We start from the raw sequence: 14,045 nt of genomic DNA on the forward strand, positions 1-14,045 counted from the left end.
GAATTTATTAAATGATACTGTATTGTTTACTTTAAAATTAATTTTGTTATGTGACGTGAATTTCATCTTACAAGTAAATATACAATCAAAATGCAATTGTAAATGGTAATGCATTTTAAAATTTGGTGTCCATGTATTCATTTCTAATATATAGGAATACAATTGATTTTTTGTGTTTATATTGTATCCCATGATGCTGCTGAACTTACTGGTTCTAAGGGGATATGTTTTGTAGATTCTTTGGGATTTTCTACATAGATAATAATGTCATCTGAAAATAGGGATGGTTTCGTGTATTCCTTTCTGACTTGTTTGCTTTTTATTTCCCTTTCTTACCTTATTGCACTGGCTAGAACTTCCAGCACTATGTTGAATAAAATGGGTAACAGCAGGCTGGGTGTAGTGTCTCAAGCCTGTAATCCCACTCCTTTGGGAGGCTGAGGCAGGAGGACTGCTTGAGACCAGAAGATTGAGACCAATGTAGGCAACATAGTGAGACCCATCTCTACAAAAATTTTTTTAAATTAGCCAGGTGTGGTGGTGTGCACCTGTAGTCCCAGCTACTCAGGAGGCTGATGCAAGAGGATTGCTTAAGTCCAGGAGTTTATGGCTACAGTGAGCTATGATTGTGCTACTGCACTCCAGACTGGGCAACAGAGTGTCTCAAAAAAAAAAAAAAAGACTGGTGAGAGCAAACATCCTCGTCTTGTTCTCAATTTTAGGTAGAAAGCATTCAGTCTTTTATTATTAGGTATTAATATAATGTTAGCTCTAGGTAATTTATAGATGATGTTAATAAAGTTATTGAAATTCCCCTCTATTCCTATTTTTCTGAGAATTTTTATCATGCATGGGTGTTGAATTATGCCAAATGCTTTTCCTGCACTAATTGATATGATCATATAACTTTATTCTTTAGCCTGTTAAAAAAAAGTGGCTTATTTTGATTGATTTTCAAGTATTGAACCAGCATTGTATCTCTGGAATAAACCCCACCTGGTTATGATGTATAATTGTTTTTGTTCACTCCTGAATTCTATTTTCTTATATATTGATAAGGATTTTTGCATCTATAGAGATATTGATCCATTGGCTTATTTTTGTTTACTTGTGTTTGTATTATCTCTGATTTTGGTATCAGGATAATGCAAGTTTCATTAAATGAATTGGTAGGGGTTACCATATATCCTTCCCTGTCGCTGGTGATTTTCTTTGCTCTAAAATTTACTTTATCTGATGTTAGTATAGCCACTTGTTTTTTCCTTTGGTTAATGTTTGCATTGTATATTTTTTTCCATCATTTTTACTTCCAAATTGCTTATATTGTTATAGTTGAAGTAAGTTTCCTGTGGACAGCATAAATTTGGGTCATGATTTTTAGTCCACTCTGCCAATGTCTGTCTTTTACCTTGTGTATTTAAACCATTTACATTTAATGTAATTATTAATATGTTAGGGTTTAAGCCCACCATTTCATGTTATATGTTCTGTTTGTTCTGTTTTTAATTTCTCTCTTTTCTTATCCCTGCCTTCCTGTGGGTTACTTGAACATTGTTTTGGAATTCCATTTTGATTTATTTGTTGTGTTTTTGAGTATATCTATTTGTATACTTTTTTACTGTTTGTTCTAGGTAGTATATATACATAATTTTTCAGTCTACTGGTATCATCGTTTTACCAGTTCAAATAAAATGCAGAAAACTTATTTCCCTGAGCTGTCCCCTTTTATAATCATTTAAAATATTACCTCTACATATATTTAGAACCATTAGTGTTATAATTTCTCCTTCAACAATCAAACATATTTAAAGAAACTCAAGAGAAGTAAAGTCTATTGTATTTACCCATATTTTTGCTCACAATGATCATTTTTTCCTTTCTGATGTTCCAATGTTCCTGCATTTATTATTTTCTCTCTGTTTAGAGAATAGCCTTCAGCCATTCTTTTAGGGAAAGTTTCTGGCAACAAATTTTATTAGTTTTCCCTCTTCTGAGAATGTCTTGATTTCTCCTTCATTCTCAAAGGCTATTTTTACTGGATTCTTAGTTGATGGTTCTTTTCTTTCAGCACTTGAAAAATGTGCCACTTCCTTTGGGCTATCACAGTTTGTGATGAGAAATCTGGTGTCATTCGAATAGTTTTTTTTCCTATAGGTAAGGTGTCATTTCTTGCTGTTCTTAAGAATTTTTCTGTCTTTAGTTTTCAGAAGTTTAACTATGATGTGACTTGGTGTGAATTTCTTTATGTTAGGGGTTCACTCCATTTCTTGAATCTGTAGGTTTATGTCTTTTGCCAAACTTGAGAGACATTTTAGTCATTATTTATTTGGGTACTTTCTCAGCCTGCCCTTTCTCTTCTGGTGAGGCTCCCATAACACAAGCATTAGATCTTCTACTGTAGTACCACAGGTCCCTGAGGCTGTCATAGTTTTATTTTCCCTCAAGTATATTTTATGTCTATTGTTCAAATTGGATAATTTCTGTTGCTCTATCTTCCCAGTTCCCTGATTCTTCCCTCTGCCCCCTCCATTCTGTTGTTGAGCCCATCTGTTGAGTTTATAGTTTCAGTTATTATATTTTTTCAGTTCTAAAATTTCCATTTGGTTCTTCTTTATGTCTTCTATTTCTTTGCCAAGACTTTCTATATTTTCATTTGTTTCAAGCATGTTCCTCATTGCTCACTGAAATATTTTTATGATGGCTGCTTGAAAATCTTTGTCAGATAATTCTAATGTTGTCTCAGTTTTGGCATCTACCGATTGTCTTTTTTCATTTAATTTGAGACCTTTCTGGTTGTTGAAATGAGTGATTTTTCAATAGAAACCTGGGCATTTTGGAGATTGTTATGAGATTCTACATCTTATTTAAATTTACTATTTTAGCTGGCTTACTCTGAAACCACTTCAGCAGGAGAAAGTGAGGGGGCACTGCTTCAATACTGCCAGGTGCGGGTAGAAGTTCAGGTTTCCCACTCAGTTTCTGTTGTCACCAAAGTGGGCGGGGTGGGTGGAATGCACCTTGTTACTTAAGAGTAACAGTAGGGGTGGGAGGGGTAGAACTTTCAATTGCCCACTAGTTCTCTAATGATACCTTCTTGGCTGGGAGTGGGAATGCTTTGTTACTGCTTCCCATGTGACCTCCACCAACACCACAAAAAAAGTGGCTTAGTTACCACTGAGAGGTAGTGAAAGTCCTGACTGTTTACTTGAACTTTGATCCCAACCCAGCAGGAAGGGCCAGGGACACTATTACTGCCAGATGGTGGTATAAGCCCAGGCTCCCCACATGGTTTCCACCAACATCTTGAGGGAGGGAGTCTTGTTATTGCCAGAAGTCTCCCTACTTAGCTTTTTCTGACCCTACCTGGTGGTGGTGAGGTTAGGGTTCTTCATTATAGCCCGGCAAGTGTGGAAGTCTAGGCTCTCCTCTTGACCTTTGCTGGCATGAGTGGAGACTGGCATCCACAATTTTTTCTGTGGTAGAACTGGAATAGACTGATTATTCTCTAAAATCTTTGTCATACTAGGTTGTCCTTTTCCTGGTTCTTTGACAAGAGCAGGCTTTTCTTTTGGGGTGTGTGTGTGTCTGTGCTCATTGGTGCTTTCAAGTTGCTGATTTCTTAAGTTGCAAGTACGAGATATATGAAGCAAAAGAAAACAGAATTCAGCATCATGTTGTGCCTTGGGTCCTGAGATCCCTGAATAGTCTGTCCTCTCTCCACCTTTCAGAGTCGTCTTCTGTTTGTTTTATATATAATGTTCAAGGATTTTAGTTGCTCTTAACTAGAGGAATAGGGAAAATCATACCTATTCCATCTTCACAGAAGCCAGTCTCCATACATACTTACTTCATATTGTTTTAAATAGTTTCAATATCTTTTTTTTTTTTTTTTTTTTTTCCTGAGACGGAGGCTTGCTCTGTTGCCCAGGCTGGAGTGCTGTGGCACGGACTCGGCTCACTGAAAGCTCCACCTCCTGGGTTCACACCATTCTCCTGCCTCAGCCTCCCTAGTAGCTGGGACTACAGGCACCCACCATCACACCCGGCTAATTTTTTTTTTTTTTTTTTTTGTATTTTTTTAGTAGAGATGGGGTTTCACCGTGTTAGCCAGGATGGTCTCAATCTCCTGACCTCATGATCCGCCCGCCTCGGCCTCCCAAAGTGCTGGGGATTACAGGCGTGTGCCGCCGTGCCCAGTCGATCATTTCAGTATCTTAAAACCTTGGGGATCTAAATGTGTTTTTTCTTTACAAATCAGTTTTTTTCTGCTCTCATTCATGATGTACCGTTTTCCTGATTATCTTTCACATTTTTAAGGGCAGTCCTGAGAACCTAAATTTAAGCTTTCTCCAGAGAGGATTTGCTTCTGTTTCTGCCGGGAGCCGCTGGGGCTATCAGCTGGGGACCATTTTAGTTCTCTTTAAGGGTCCTGGCTTCATACAGAGTCTTCAGGTTCAGTTTTCCTGTCCTGCAGCAAGGGTGCTCCAGGGTTAGTAGTTCAAATCCAGAGCTATTATTGGCATTTGTGCCCAAGAACATCAGGATCATTTGTTTACCAGTACTTTGTCCTTTCAGCTCACAGTTCATCTTTCTTCTTTTTGTGGAGGAGGAATTGGTACACCCTGAAGATTTTCCTTATTTCCTTGCAAGTCCAGACGTGGTTTTCAAAAACTATTTGTTATAGTTTATACAGAATCTGTGAGTATTGTGTTTAGAGGGCCAAAATCACTGCTAGAAAGGGAAACCTCCTACATATAACATTTGCATTTTAAATATTACCTTGAAAACAATTTTAAAAAACAGTATTTCTCATGATTATTAGGCTTTTCTTTCTTCATCTTTTTTTTTAGACAGGGTCTTGCTCTGTTGCCCAAGCTGGAATCCAGTGGCACAATCATAGCTCGCTGCAGCCTCGAACTCCTAGGCTCAAGTGATCCTCCCAACTTAGCCTCCTGAGTAGCCGGGACTACAAGTATGTGCCACCATACCTAATGTTTTAACTTTTTTGTAGAGACGAGTTTTTGCTGTGTTGCCCAGGCTGGTCTTGAGCTCCTATCCTCAAGTGATCCTCCCACGTCTGCCTCCCAGAGTGCTGGATTATAGGTGCAAGCCACCGTGCCCAGCCCCAGATTTTTCTTAAAAGGCAGACATGAAGGTTTTTATTGTTAGCATTTTGAATTCTTTAACCAAAGTTGTCACTTATGTGAGAGATTATTAGAATAATGTTCAATTCTTAGTATCTACAGCAAAACTGAGCCTTGTTCACTATACTACTATAAGCCTTGTAAGTGGGTTCTTGCTCACTGACAAACTTGGTTTTCTTGGGAGGAATTAAGAACAAGGAGAAAACTAGAATATGGGAGAGGATATATGGGAAATAGTGAACTGTGATAGCTGTGAAATATGGTCTAACCTGTAGTCTATGACAGCCTCACTACAGAATTGCAGCTGTAGCCTGAACATTCCTTTTACATTTTTCATAAGAGAACACATTTTTATTTTATACTCCTGCAACTAGTTCAGCCTCATTCCAGCTCAGAAGGCACAGCTCACTGCATTCCACAGAGACACAGAGAATTTTTGATAACTAAAATGCATGACTCTTCTTTTCTTCACTTATTCAGTACATAAATTTAAGGTCACTATTTCTTGAAAAGCCAAGAATCCAAGTGCCTCTGCCGCCCCACATTTTTTTCTTCATCGTACTGACTTTCCTACTTTAAAATCATTTTCCAAAGATGGCCCTGGACAAATGTAATTCTTCAATAAAATAAGAATTGCTAATACTTACCATATGCCACTTTCTATCCTAAGATTTCATATATATATATATATAAATGAGTATATATATATATATATATATATACACACACATACACACACACACATACTCATTTAATCCTCAAAATAATCCTAAGATGTAGACGTTTTGGTTATCCTCACTTTATATGTGAAGAAACTGAGACACAGAGAATAAATGGTGGCACAGACAATTGATCCTTGGCTATTTGGCTCCAGAGTCTGTACAATACTACTCTACTACAGATGCTGCATGGCCAAGACCAGACCCAGCATGTGTGATGATTTAACAACATAATGAAATGAAGTACTTTAGTAGAGACAACAGGTTAAACCACAAATACGTTTATTCCTCTAAAAACAGTATACCATCTTTCCAATTTTCAAAATGTTATTATCAATTCTCTGCAGATTACTCTCATTAAGCTGATTTTTTAAAATCTCAGACAGAGCAGAGCAATTCACCAGCACCATCATCAAGCGAGCTACAAATCTATCTTTTACCAGAGCAAGGAGACACTTAATATCAATTCAAGAGAATAGCTTTCAGTGTTTACAGAAGGGGTACTCACATTCACTTGTCACACATTTCAGGCCCTCATACGCCCCTTTTAAATTGTCTAACTCCTATCCCAGTTTCTTTTTATAGTCTGAAAACAAGGAATCACCCAAGTAAGATACTCCTTCAGCGCACTGCCGCAAATGGATCAAACATGGAGATCTCCCAGATCCCTGTTCTCAAGTGTTAAAAATATTTTATATTAGCACATAGAATACCCTTAGATATATTCTGTTATGTTCTAAAGAGTTTGTGTTTCCCCCTTTTTGATGATGTCCTCTATTTCTTCTGCGACCTTTCCTGTATAGTCATTTGGTTCTATTGCTTTTAACTTCTCTTGATACTCCAGCGGCAAACCATTTTCTTTTGCACCCATGCAAATAATCTGGAAATGGTTAAAACAAACAAACAAACAAAAAAACCTTTAGTTAGGAATATAATATAATGTACCATACCACAGCTTTATTTGCCTTCTCAAGGTATGAAATACTAGCTTTCAGATAACTCTAGGATAAACAGTTACATAACAAATAGAATACCATCATTCCTCTCACGCTGAGCATGAATGCGTATGGAGTTTTCAAAGCCAAATGAAGCATCCTCATGGAATATCAACTTTCTCAATATGTGATTTTAAATATTTTAATATTAAGACAACAATATCTATATAGAATTTGTATGGCCTTTTAAGAAAAAAAAAATACCATTCTTCAAAAAAAATTTAAAGTTTACAGAGAGCAGTTTTGGTTATAATGCCAGAGTTTACCCTTGCTCTGAATTAGACATGGGGGAATAAATGGCAACTGTGTTCAGTGATACTTTCAAGATCTATACCAGGTTAATTTCTCTAGGTTCCATACTAGAAAATTCCAGACGAGGCCTAGGAACCAGATTACCTATTACAGGTGCCATGACCTGATTGGGCCTGCCAACAGACAGCTAAGCTTGGGTTCTGAACAGGAATGTTGGGGTCTCTATCCCACATTCTTGTCTTGTGCTTGCAAGGGTGATTTCCCTGATTGTGAAAGGCAGTGTGATGTTTCTTTCTCCATCTAGGGATGAAAAACATTTCAGCAGTAGAAAGTATGTTTTTTCCCCTATAAAAATGAATCTTGGTATTCATAAAATAGTGTGTTATGGGGAGAAAAACATTACGAAAGCATATACACACACACACACACACATATATACACACACACATATATATAGAGAGAGAGCACGAGAGAGATACTAAATCTGTTAAAATACACTCATAAATATTCTTTTCTACTTCAATACATGCCTACCTCATAAAAATGAAGCAAAAATTTATTGCCAGGCAAAAGAAAGAAATAGACAGAGAGAAAGAAGGGAAGAAAATACATGTCTAGAATTCTGACTCACATAAATTTCTAAAAATTTTTTTTAATAAATAGTTTTAAAAACAAATTCAATCATTACACATAATAATATTTTTGAACCTGTACATTAGGTAAATAACTATCATTTTTATATTTAAAGACATTTTTATTAAAATAAATATTTATGCAGAATTTAAAACATACAAAGCCTTTTATTTCTTTTTTAAAAATTTTTTTGAGAGCATCTCACTATCACCTGATCTCAGCTCACTGCAACCTCCACCTCCGTGGTTCAAGCTATTCTTATGCCTCAGCCTCCCAAGTAGCTGGGATTACAGGTGCCCGCCACCACGGCCTGCTAGTTTTTGTATTTTTAGTAGAGACAAGGTTTCACCACGTTGGCTAGGCTGGTCTCAAACTCCTGACCTCAGGTGATCTGCCCACCCCAGCCTCCCAAAGTGGTGGCATTACAGGTGTGAGCCACCACGTCAGGCCTAAAGTCTTTTAAAAACAATATATTCTTTAGTTTCTCTCGGTGAAATTTAAAAAGTAATCACCACTAGTCTGTAAATAGCTTACCTTTTTATACTGTGGGGATGGCGGAGCACTTTCGTAATTTGTCATCAGATAACTTCGACAGGTTATTTCTCTTCCTTCTTGAGTTGCAACTTTAACTTCTATTACAACATACATTCCACTTTTAACCCCTTCTTGCCTGAAACCAGGACAGCCAAATTTTAACCATATTTGACCTAGCCAATTTAGCTCACTGGGTAAGGTCTTTTTATAATAGTCAAGACGGGGTATGGGATTAAACATTTAACTACATATGAACATACTTGCTCCCTATGTATTTGGGATAAAAAAAATATATAAATTTGCCACATTAAAAGTAAGCCTTGCATTTAGGCTGGGTGCGGTGGCTCACACCTGTAATCCCAGCACTTTGGGAGCCAGAGGCAGGTGGATCACTTGAGGTCAGGAGTTCAAGACCAGCCTGGCCAACATGGTGAAATGCCATCTCCACTAAAATATGAAAATTAGCCAGGTGTGGTGGTGGACACCTGTAATCCCAGCTACTCAATAGGCTGAGGCTGGAGAATCACTTGAACCCGGGAAGTGGAGGTTGCAGTGAGCCGAGATTACACTGGGGCAATCCAGGCTGGGAGACAGCAAGACTCCATCTCAAAAAGAAAAAAAAAAAAAGGCCAGGTGCAGTGGCTCACACCTGTAATCCCAGCACTTTGGGAGGCCAAAGCGGGCGATCACCTGAGGTCAGGAGTTCGAGGCCAGTCTGACCAACATGGAGAAACCCCGTCTCTACTAAAAAAAACACACACACACACAAAAATTAGCCCGGCACGGTGGCACATGCCTGTAATCCCAGCTACTCGGGAGGCTGAGGTGGGAGAATCGCTTGAACCTGGGAGGCGGAGGTTGGGGTGAGCACGAGATCGTGCCATTGCACTCCAGCCTGGGCAACAAGAGCGAAGCTCCATCTCAAAAAAAAAAAAAAAAAAAAAAAAAAGTCAGCTTAGCTTAGCATTTCAATTAGAAGGCCTGGGACATAATGTTACTTGTTATAGTCCTAACATAACTCTCCATATTTATCTTGTCCTAAAAGAGGCTTCAATGTACTTGTTTGTTTTTCATCTTTATACCCCTGAAACATTGTTCTTTGGGCTACAAAAAATGGATGGTGTTCTGACAGCAAGAGAATATCCACCTAGAAAAAAGGTAGAGAGGATGGCTCATTCTCCTTCACAAGTAAGGTAAAGTATCCAGCATGTCAGATAACCCTCTCTTCTCAAGGCCGCCTCTGCAACTTTTCTTTGTATGAAATGCTCTGCCACACAACTCTGACAGCTCTAGGTATAAAAAGTATCAAAGCATTTCTAACATGTTGTCAAATGCTTTTACAAAGTATTACTTATTTACTGATGCACCCGCCGCCTTAAAAAATTGTTCTTTAAAAACTGAATTCAAGTGACTTTCAAAATCAACAAAAATATGTAACAATTACAGAAATCTTCATGCCTTTTCACAGTATGAAACTACAAAGAAAAATTATAAAAGACAATAGAATGAAAAATAAGGGCTTCCATCTTTTACGTAAGAGATTACAAACATCCCCCTCAATCTTTATCAGAAAGTGTAGCCCTTCTAGACTTTTTAGCAAACTCACATTATCATGCCTTTTATGTTGACTCTAAAAGTATAATGAATATGTCTGTAGTATGTGGTTTTGAAAAACTAACACACAGATACACATCCTCACATATAATCTGCTTTCTGAATTAGTTATTGTTTAACTTATAATTAGAAGCCACCTACTCATCCAGAGAATTTAAATTGCTTTTGTTCATTTTCCATACTACTCCCCACACTTCATCGCCAGGACTTTGAAAAATGGTGGCTATCCCTCCATGCCAAGTTTGACTTGTTTTGCCTTGGGAATTGCCAAAGTCAAGCTTAAAATCCTACAAAGGAAATCAAAGTGATATGATCAATATCCACTTGAACCCAAATTTCCCTCCTCAAAATAAAAAGGATTTACCTTGAACTCCATGCAATTAAAACATTCAATAAACAGAGTTCCTTCTATGTCTAAGAAGCTGTGGAAAATATAAAGTTAAACAGACAAGGACCCAGATCCCAAGGACTATTTTGTTTATATTTTTCTTTAAAAATGAAACATATACTGAATATGTACAGACATCTTAACAAAAACAAAAAGTTTAAGGAAAGAAAAAATCCCATAACCCCAATGCCTTAACACAACTGTTTTCATTTTTGCAAATTACTTCCCAGTCTTCTTACATACACATAAATTTTTACTTAGAGACAAGCTGGGTGATGGCTACATGTGGGTTATAATATTCTCTCTTCTTTTATGTCTGTAGAGTATCCTACCAACATATATCACCAAATTTGCCCTGAGAGACCTGGCATTTGAGGATGAATGATTTGTGTACTTATGAACACTACTACTCATGAATTATACTAATTTATCTATAGTAATCATAAGAGCAGCTAACACTAACTGCGAATGGGAAGGACATTTAAGCAGGGGATGAGCATGCCCAAAGGTGTGGATAAAAGAGTGTGTTTTGGGGGCCAGGTGCAGTCGCTTACGTCTGTAATCCTAACATTTTGGGAGGCCGTGGCGGGTGGATCCTTTTGTACTCAGTGCTATTGGCATTATACGGACCATTCCCTTTTATTTTGCTAACAACTTTCTTATACCCATTTTACAGCAGTAAACACTGTGGGTTAGAAAGATTAAGCAACCTGCCTAAGGTCTTGGAACTAGTAAGTAATGAAACTAGGTTTCTAGCTTAACTTCTTTCCTCACAGAGGTGGGCAAGCAGGGGATAGAGTCCTGGGGAAGATTAAAAATCCTTACGTGAAAAAACAAAATAAAAAATAAAAACAAAACAAATAAAAAACAGAATCCTTATATGGCTTATTTGGCCTAGGAAGATTTCTTTCCATCTTTCCAGAGCTTAATTTCCTTATAGACAAATTTAGTTAAACTAAGTGATACTTCTAGGATCCTTTTCAGGTTTATATTTTACCCCTGTCACTTGTATTTTCTCAAAAAACGTGTCAGACATCTCAGGCATAGGGTTGGCTAGAGCGACCAGTACCTTTATTCAGCATAAGAGATGTTCTTCTAGGACCACGTGTCTCTGGCAGGACACCAGGAGACCTGATAAAAGTTACAATTCACACTAACTGGTTGTGTATTGCTAAATCCAATAAACAATTTTCATTCCTCATCTTGTTCCACTTCTCAGTAGAACATAGGTAACCATCTTCTCCTGATCTGCCTCTTTCCTGATTTTCAGGCTATTCCTTGATCTCAATCCCCTTTGCCAACTCCTCCTCCATTACCTGATTTTTAAATGTTGGAGTTGCTCAAGGCTTAGTCTAGGCCACAGGTGTCCAACCCTTTGAATGCAAGAATTTTTTTGCTTACCTGTGGTGGCGGACATCACGAAAATTAGGCATGGGCTTTTGTGTTTGTTTGTTTGTTTGTTTAAGCTCATCAGCTATTGTTAGTTTTAGTGTATTTTACTTATGGCCCAAGACAATTTTTCTTCTTCCAATGTGGCCCAGGGAAGCCAAAAGTTTGGACACCCATGATCTAGGCCATTTTCTCTATTCATTTGGCAATTTGCCCAAGACATTCTCATCCCCTACAATGACTTCAAATATTCTGATCATCTTTAAACCCAGACTAGATCTCTCTTCTGAGCTTCAGAAGAAGTGCTTAGAACAGGGCCTAGCACACAGTAAGCACCTAATAAATGTTCACTAATATTATTCTGTTCACTTGACTGTTTAGCAAGCATTTCAAATTCAAAATGTTCAAACTGAACTTACAATTTTCTCCTCCCCAACTGGATTTTCCTCTTCTCTCTGCAAACATCACCTGCACCTATCTGCTGCCAAAAGCCTGAGTCATCTTTGATATCCTCTTCACACTCAGTCACTATGCTTTAACAATGTTATCTCCAAAAACCTGAGTCATCTTTGATATCCTCTTCACACTCAATCACTCTGCTTTAACAATATTATCTCCAAAAGCCTGAGTCATCTTTGATATCCTCTTCACACTCAGTCACTATGCTTTAACAATGTTATCTCCAAATTAGTTCTCAAATCCATCGACCCTGCCCTGCCACCACCCTAGTTCAAGATGCCATTCATTATCTTTGGCAAAAATTGCTGTAAAAACTTCCTGAACTCTCCATATCCACTCTTCCCTCCTTCAAATCTATTTTCCATGTGACCAGAATGAGCTTTGGGAGATAGAAATCTGGTCTTTCATGTGCTTTAGTTCTGCAGTGTGTCTTATTTGGCTTCTGAGGTCTTGGAAGATGTGGCCCTTCCACATCTCTCCAGTCTTCATGCCACATTCCCCTTACTAAACTCCAGCCACACTGACCGAAAGATCCAGCCTCCTCTTTCTTCAGGCCCTTTGCAGAAGATGCTGTCCCCTGTTTTGTGTGCTTCCCACCTCTGCAATCATTCAGATCTCAGCTTAAAAGTCACATTTTCAGGCAGGGCTTTCCTGAGCATCCTGGTTAGGTCAGGTACCCTGGTCATACACCCCATTTCACTTTGCATGCCTCCTTTTAAAGATGGACCATATACCTGTAACTGAATAATCCCTTGTTTGATATCTCTTCCCCCCTGCCCTGACTATAAGCATTTGGACTCCCTTCCTACAGTTGGGAAATTTCCTACTTGACGAGTTTGGGAATAGGGAGTACCAGAGCCTGACTCCCATTTTTGAGGCTTCAAAGGCCAGAAGTTGGTTCTCTCAGTTTTGCTTAAAGTCATAGCATGGGTATGTGGCCAAAACTTAGCCAATCAAGACATTCTGGGGCTTTCAATTAGAAGCTAGTGCCCAAGACAGCAGGGACTCCAGAGTGGCCGACACATTCGGGTTTCAGGAACTGCAGGGATGTACAGAGGCAGGCAGCGTCCAGGGCAGGTGGTGGTGGTGGTAGACAATATGCTTACCAAGTTCAGCAGTGGCGCAGAAGAGGCTCCCTGGGCTGGTTCTGTTGTGTGATACCCACTGTATTACAGTTGCTGCGCCTCCCTTTATGCCTGTCCGTTTTGTCAGCTTTGTACTCCTGCCTTCCTGGTCATTCTGTGAGCTCTCCAATAGCCTTTCAACACATTCTTTTTTTTTTTTTTTTTTTTTTTTTGCTTAAATCAGCCAGTTTCTGTTGCTTGCAACTAAGAACTCTGACGAGGTTAGCAGAGATCATGTTTGTCTCGTTCGATGCTATCAAAAAGTTTTGTACGTACTCTATTGCACCTCTCTCCCACAGGCTGAGAGTTCCTCAAAACAGTCACTTTACTCAATCATGTTTATACCCCTAGTGTTAAGTGCTGGAAGAATATGTGCTAAGTGAATGAATGGACTGGGCTGAATAGCAATGATTTACCAACACTGGTTATAGTTCATCCAGGCCCTTGACCTAACTGAGCACAGCACTATTATGAATAAGACATGGTCCTAGCTTTCAGGACCTCTCAGAGGAGGAGCGAAAGGCAGGTAAACGGATTTTCACAATGCGAGGTGAGAAGTGCTGTATTAAAGGTATGTACAGAGCAGAAAGCAACCAATTCCCAGACCCGGGTCAAAGAAGGCTCCTCAGAAGTACCCACTGAATGCACTGTTAAGTTAGTGGACGAGAGGCCAAATCGGTGCAGACCGAGCAGCCGGTGCACAGGCCAGGAGGGGGAAAGCTCCGGGCAGCCTGAGAGGGCACCGTGGCCGGGGCAGCGCCGGGCAGTGGGCCCAGCGGAGGAGGTGGACCCGC

General features: G+C 38.9%; 2 protein-coding genes across 2 annotated transcripts in view; one reads left to right on the forward strand and one right to left on the reverse strand.

Moving 5' to 3' along the window:
- The window catches only part of GARS1 (glycyl-tRNA synthetase 1), a 440,746-nt gene that overhangs the window by 306,193 nt on the left and 120,508 nt on the right, over positions 1–14,045 (forward strand). The gene's annotated exons all lie outside the window — the stretch shown is intronic.
- GGCT (gamma-glutamylcyclotransferase) overlaps positions 6,129–14,045 on the reverse strand; it is a 1,150,694-nt gene continuing 1,142,777 nt past the window's right edge. Inside the window, exons 3-5 of the mRNA XM_050783261.1 lie at positions 10,033–10,178; positions 8,278–8,413; positions 6,129–6,743 (exon numbers count right to left, since the gene is read on the reverse strand). Of these exons, the coding sequence (XP_050639218.1) occupies positions 6,600–6,743; positions 8,278–8,413; positions 10,033–10,178 (426 nt within the window). The 3' untranslated portion in view covers positions 6,129–6,599. The remainder of the gene's footprint in view (positions 6,744–8,277; positions 8,414–10,032; positions 10,179–14,045) is intronic.

Source organism: Macaca thibetana, chromosome 3, assembly GCF_024542745.1.
Source record: "Macaca thibetana thibetana isolate TM-01 chromosome 3, ASM2454274v1, whole genome shotgun sequence".
Lineage (NCBI taxonomy): Eukaryota > Metazoa > Chordata > Mammalia > Primates > Cercopithecidae > Macaca > Macaca thibetana.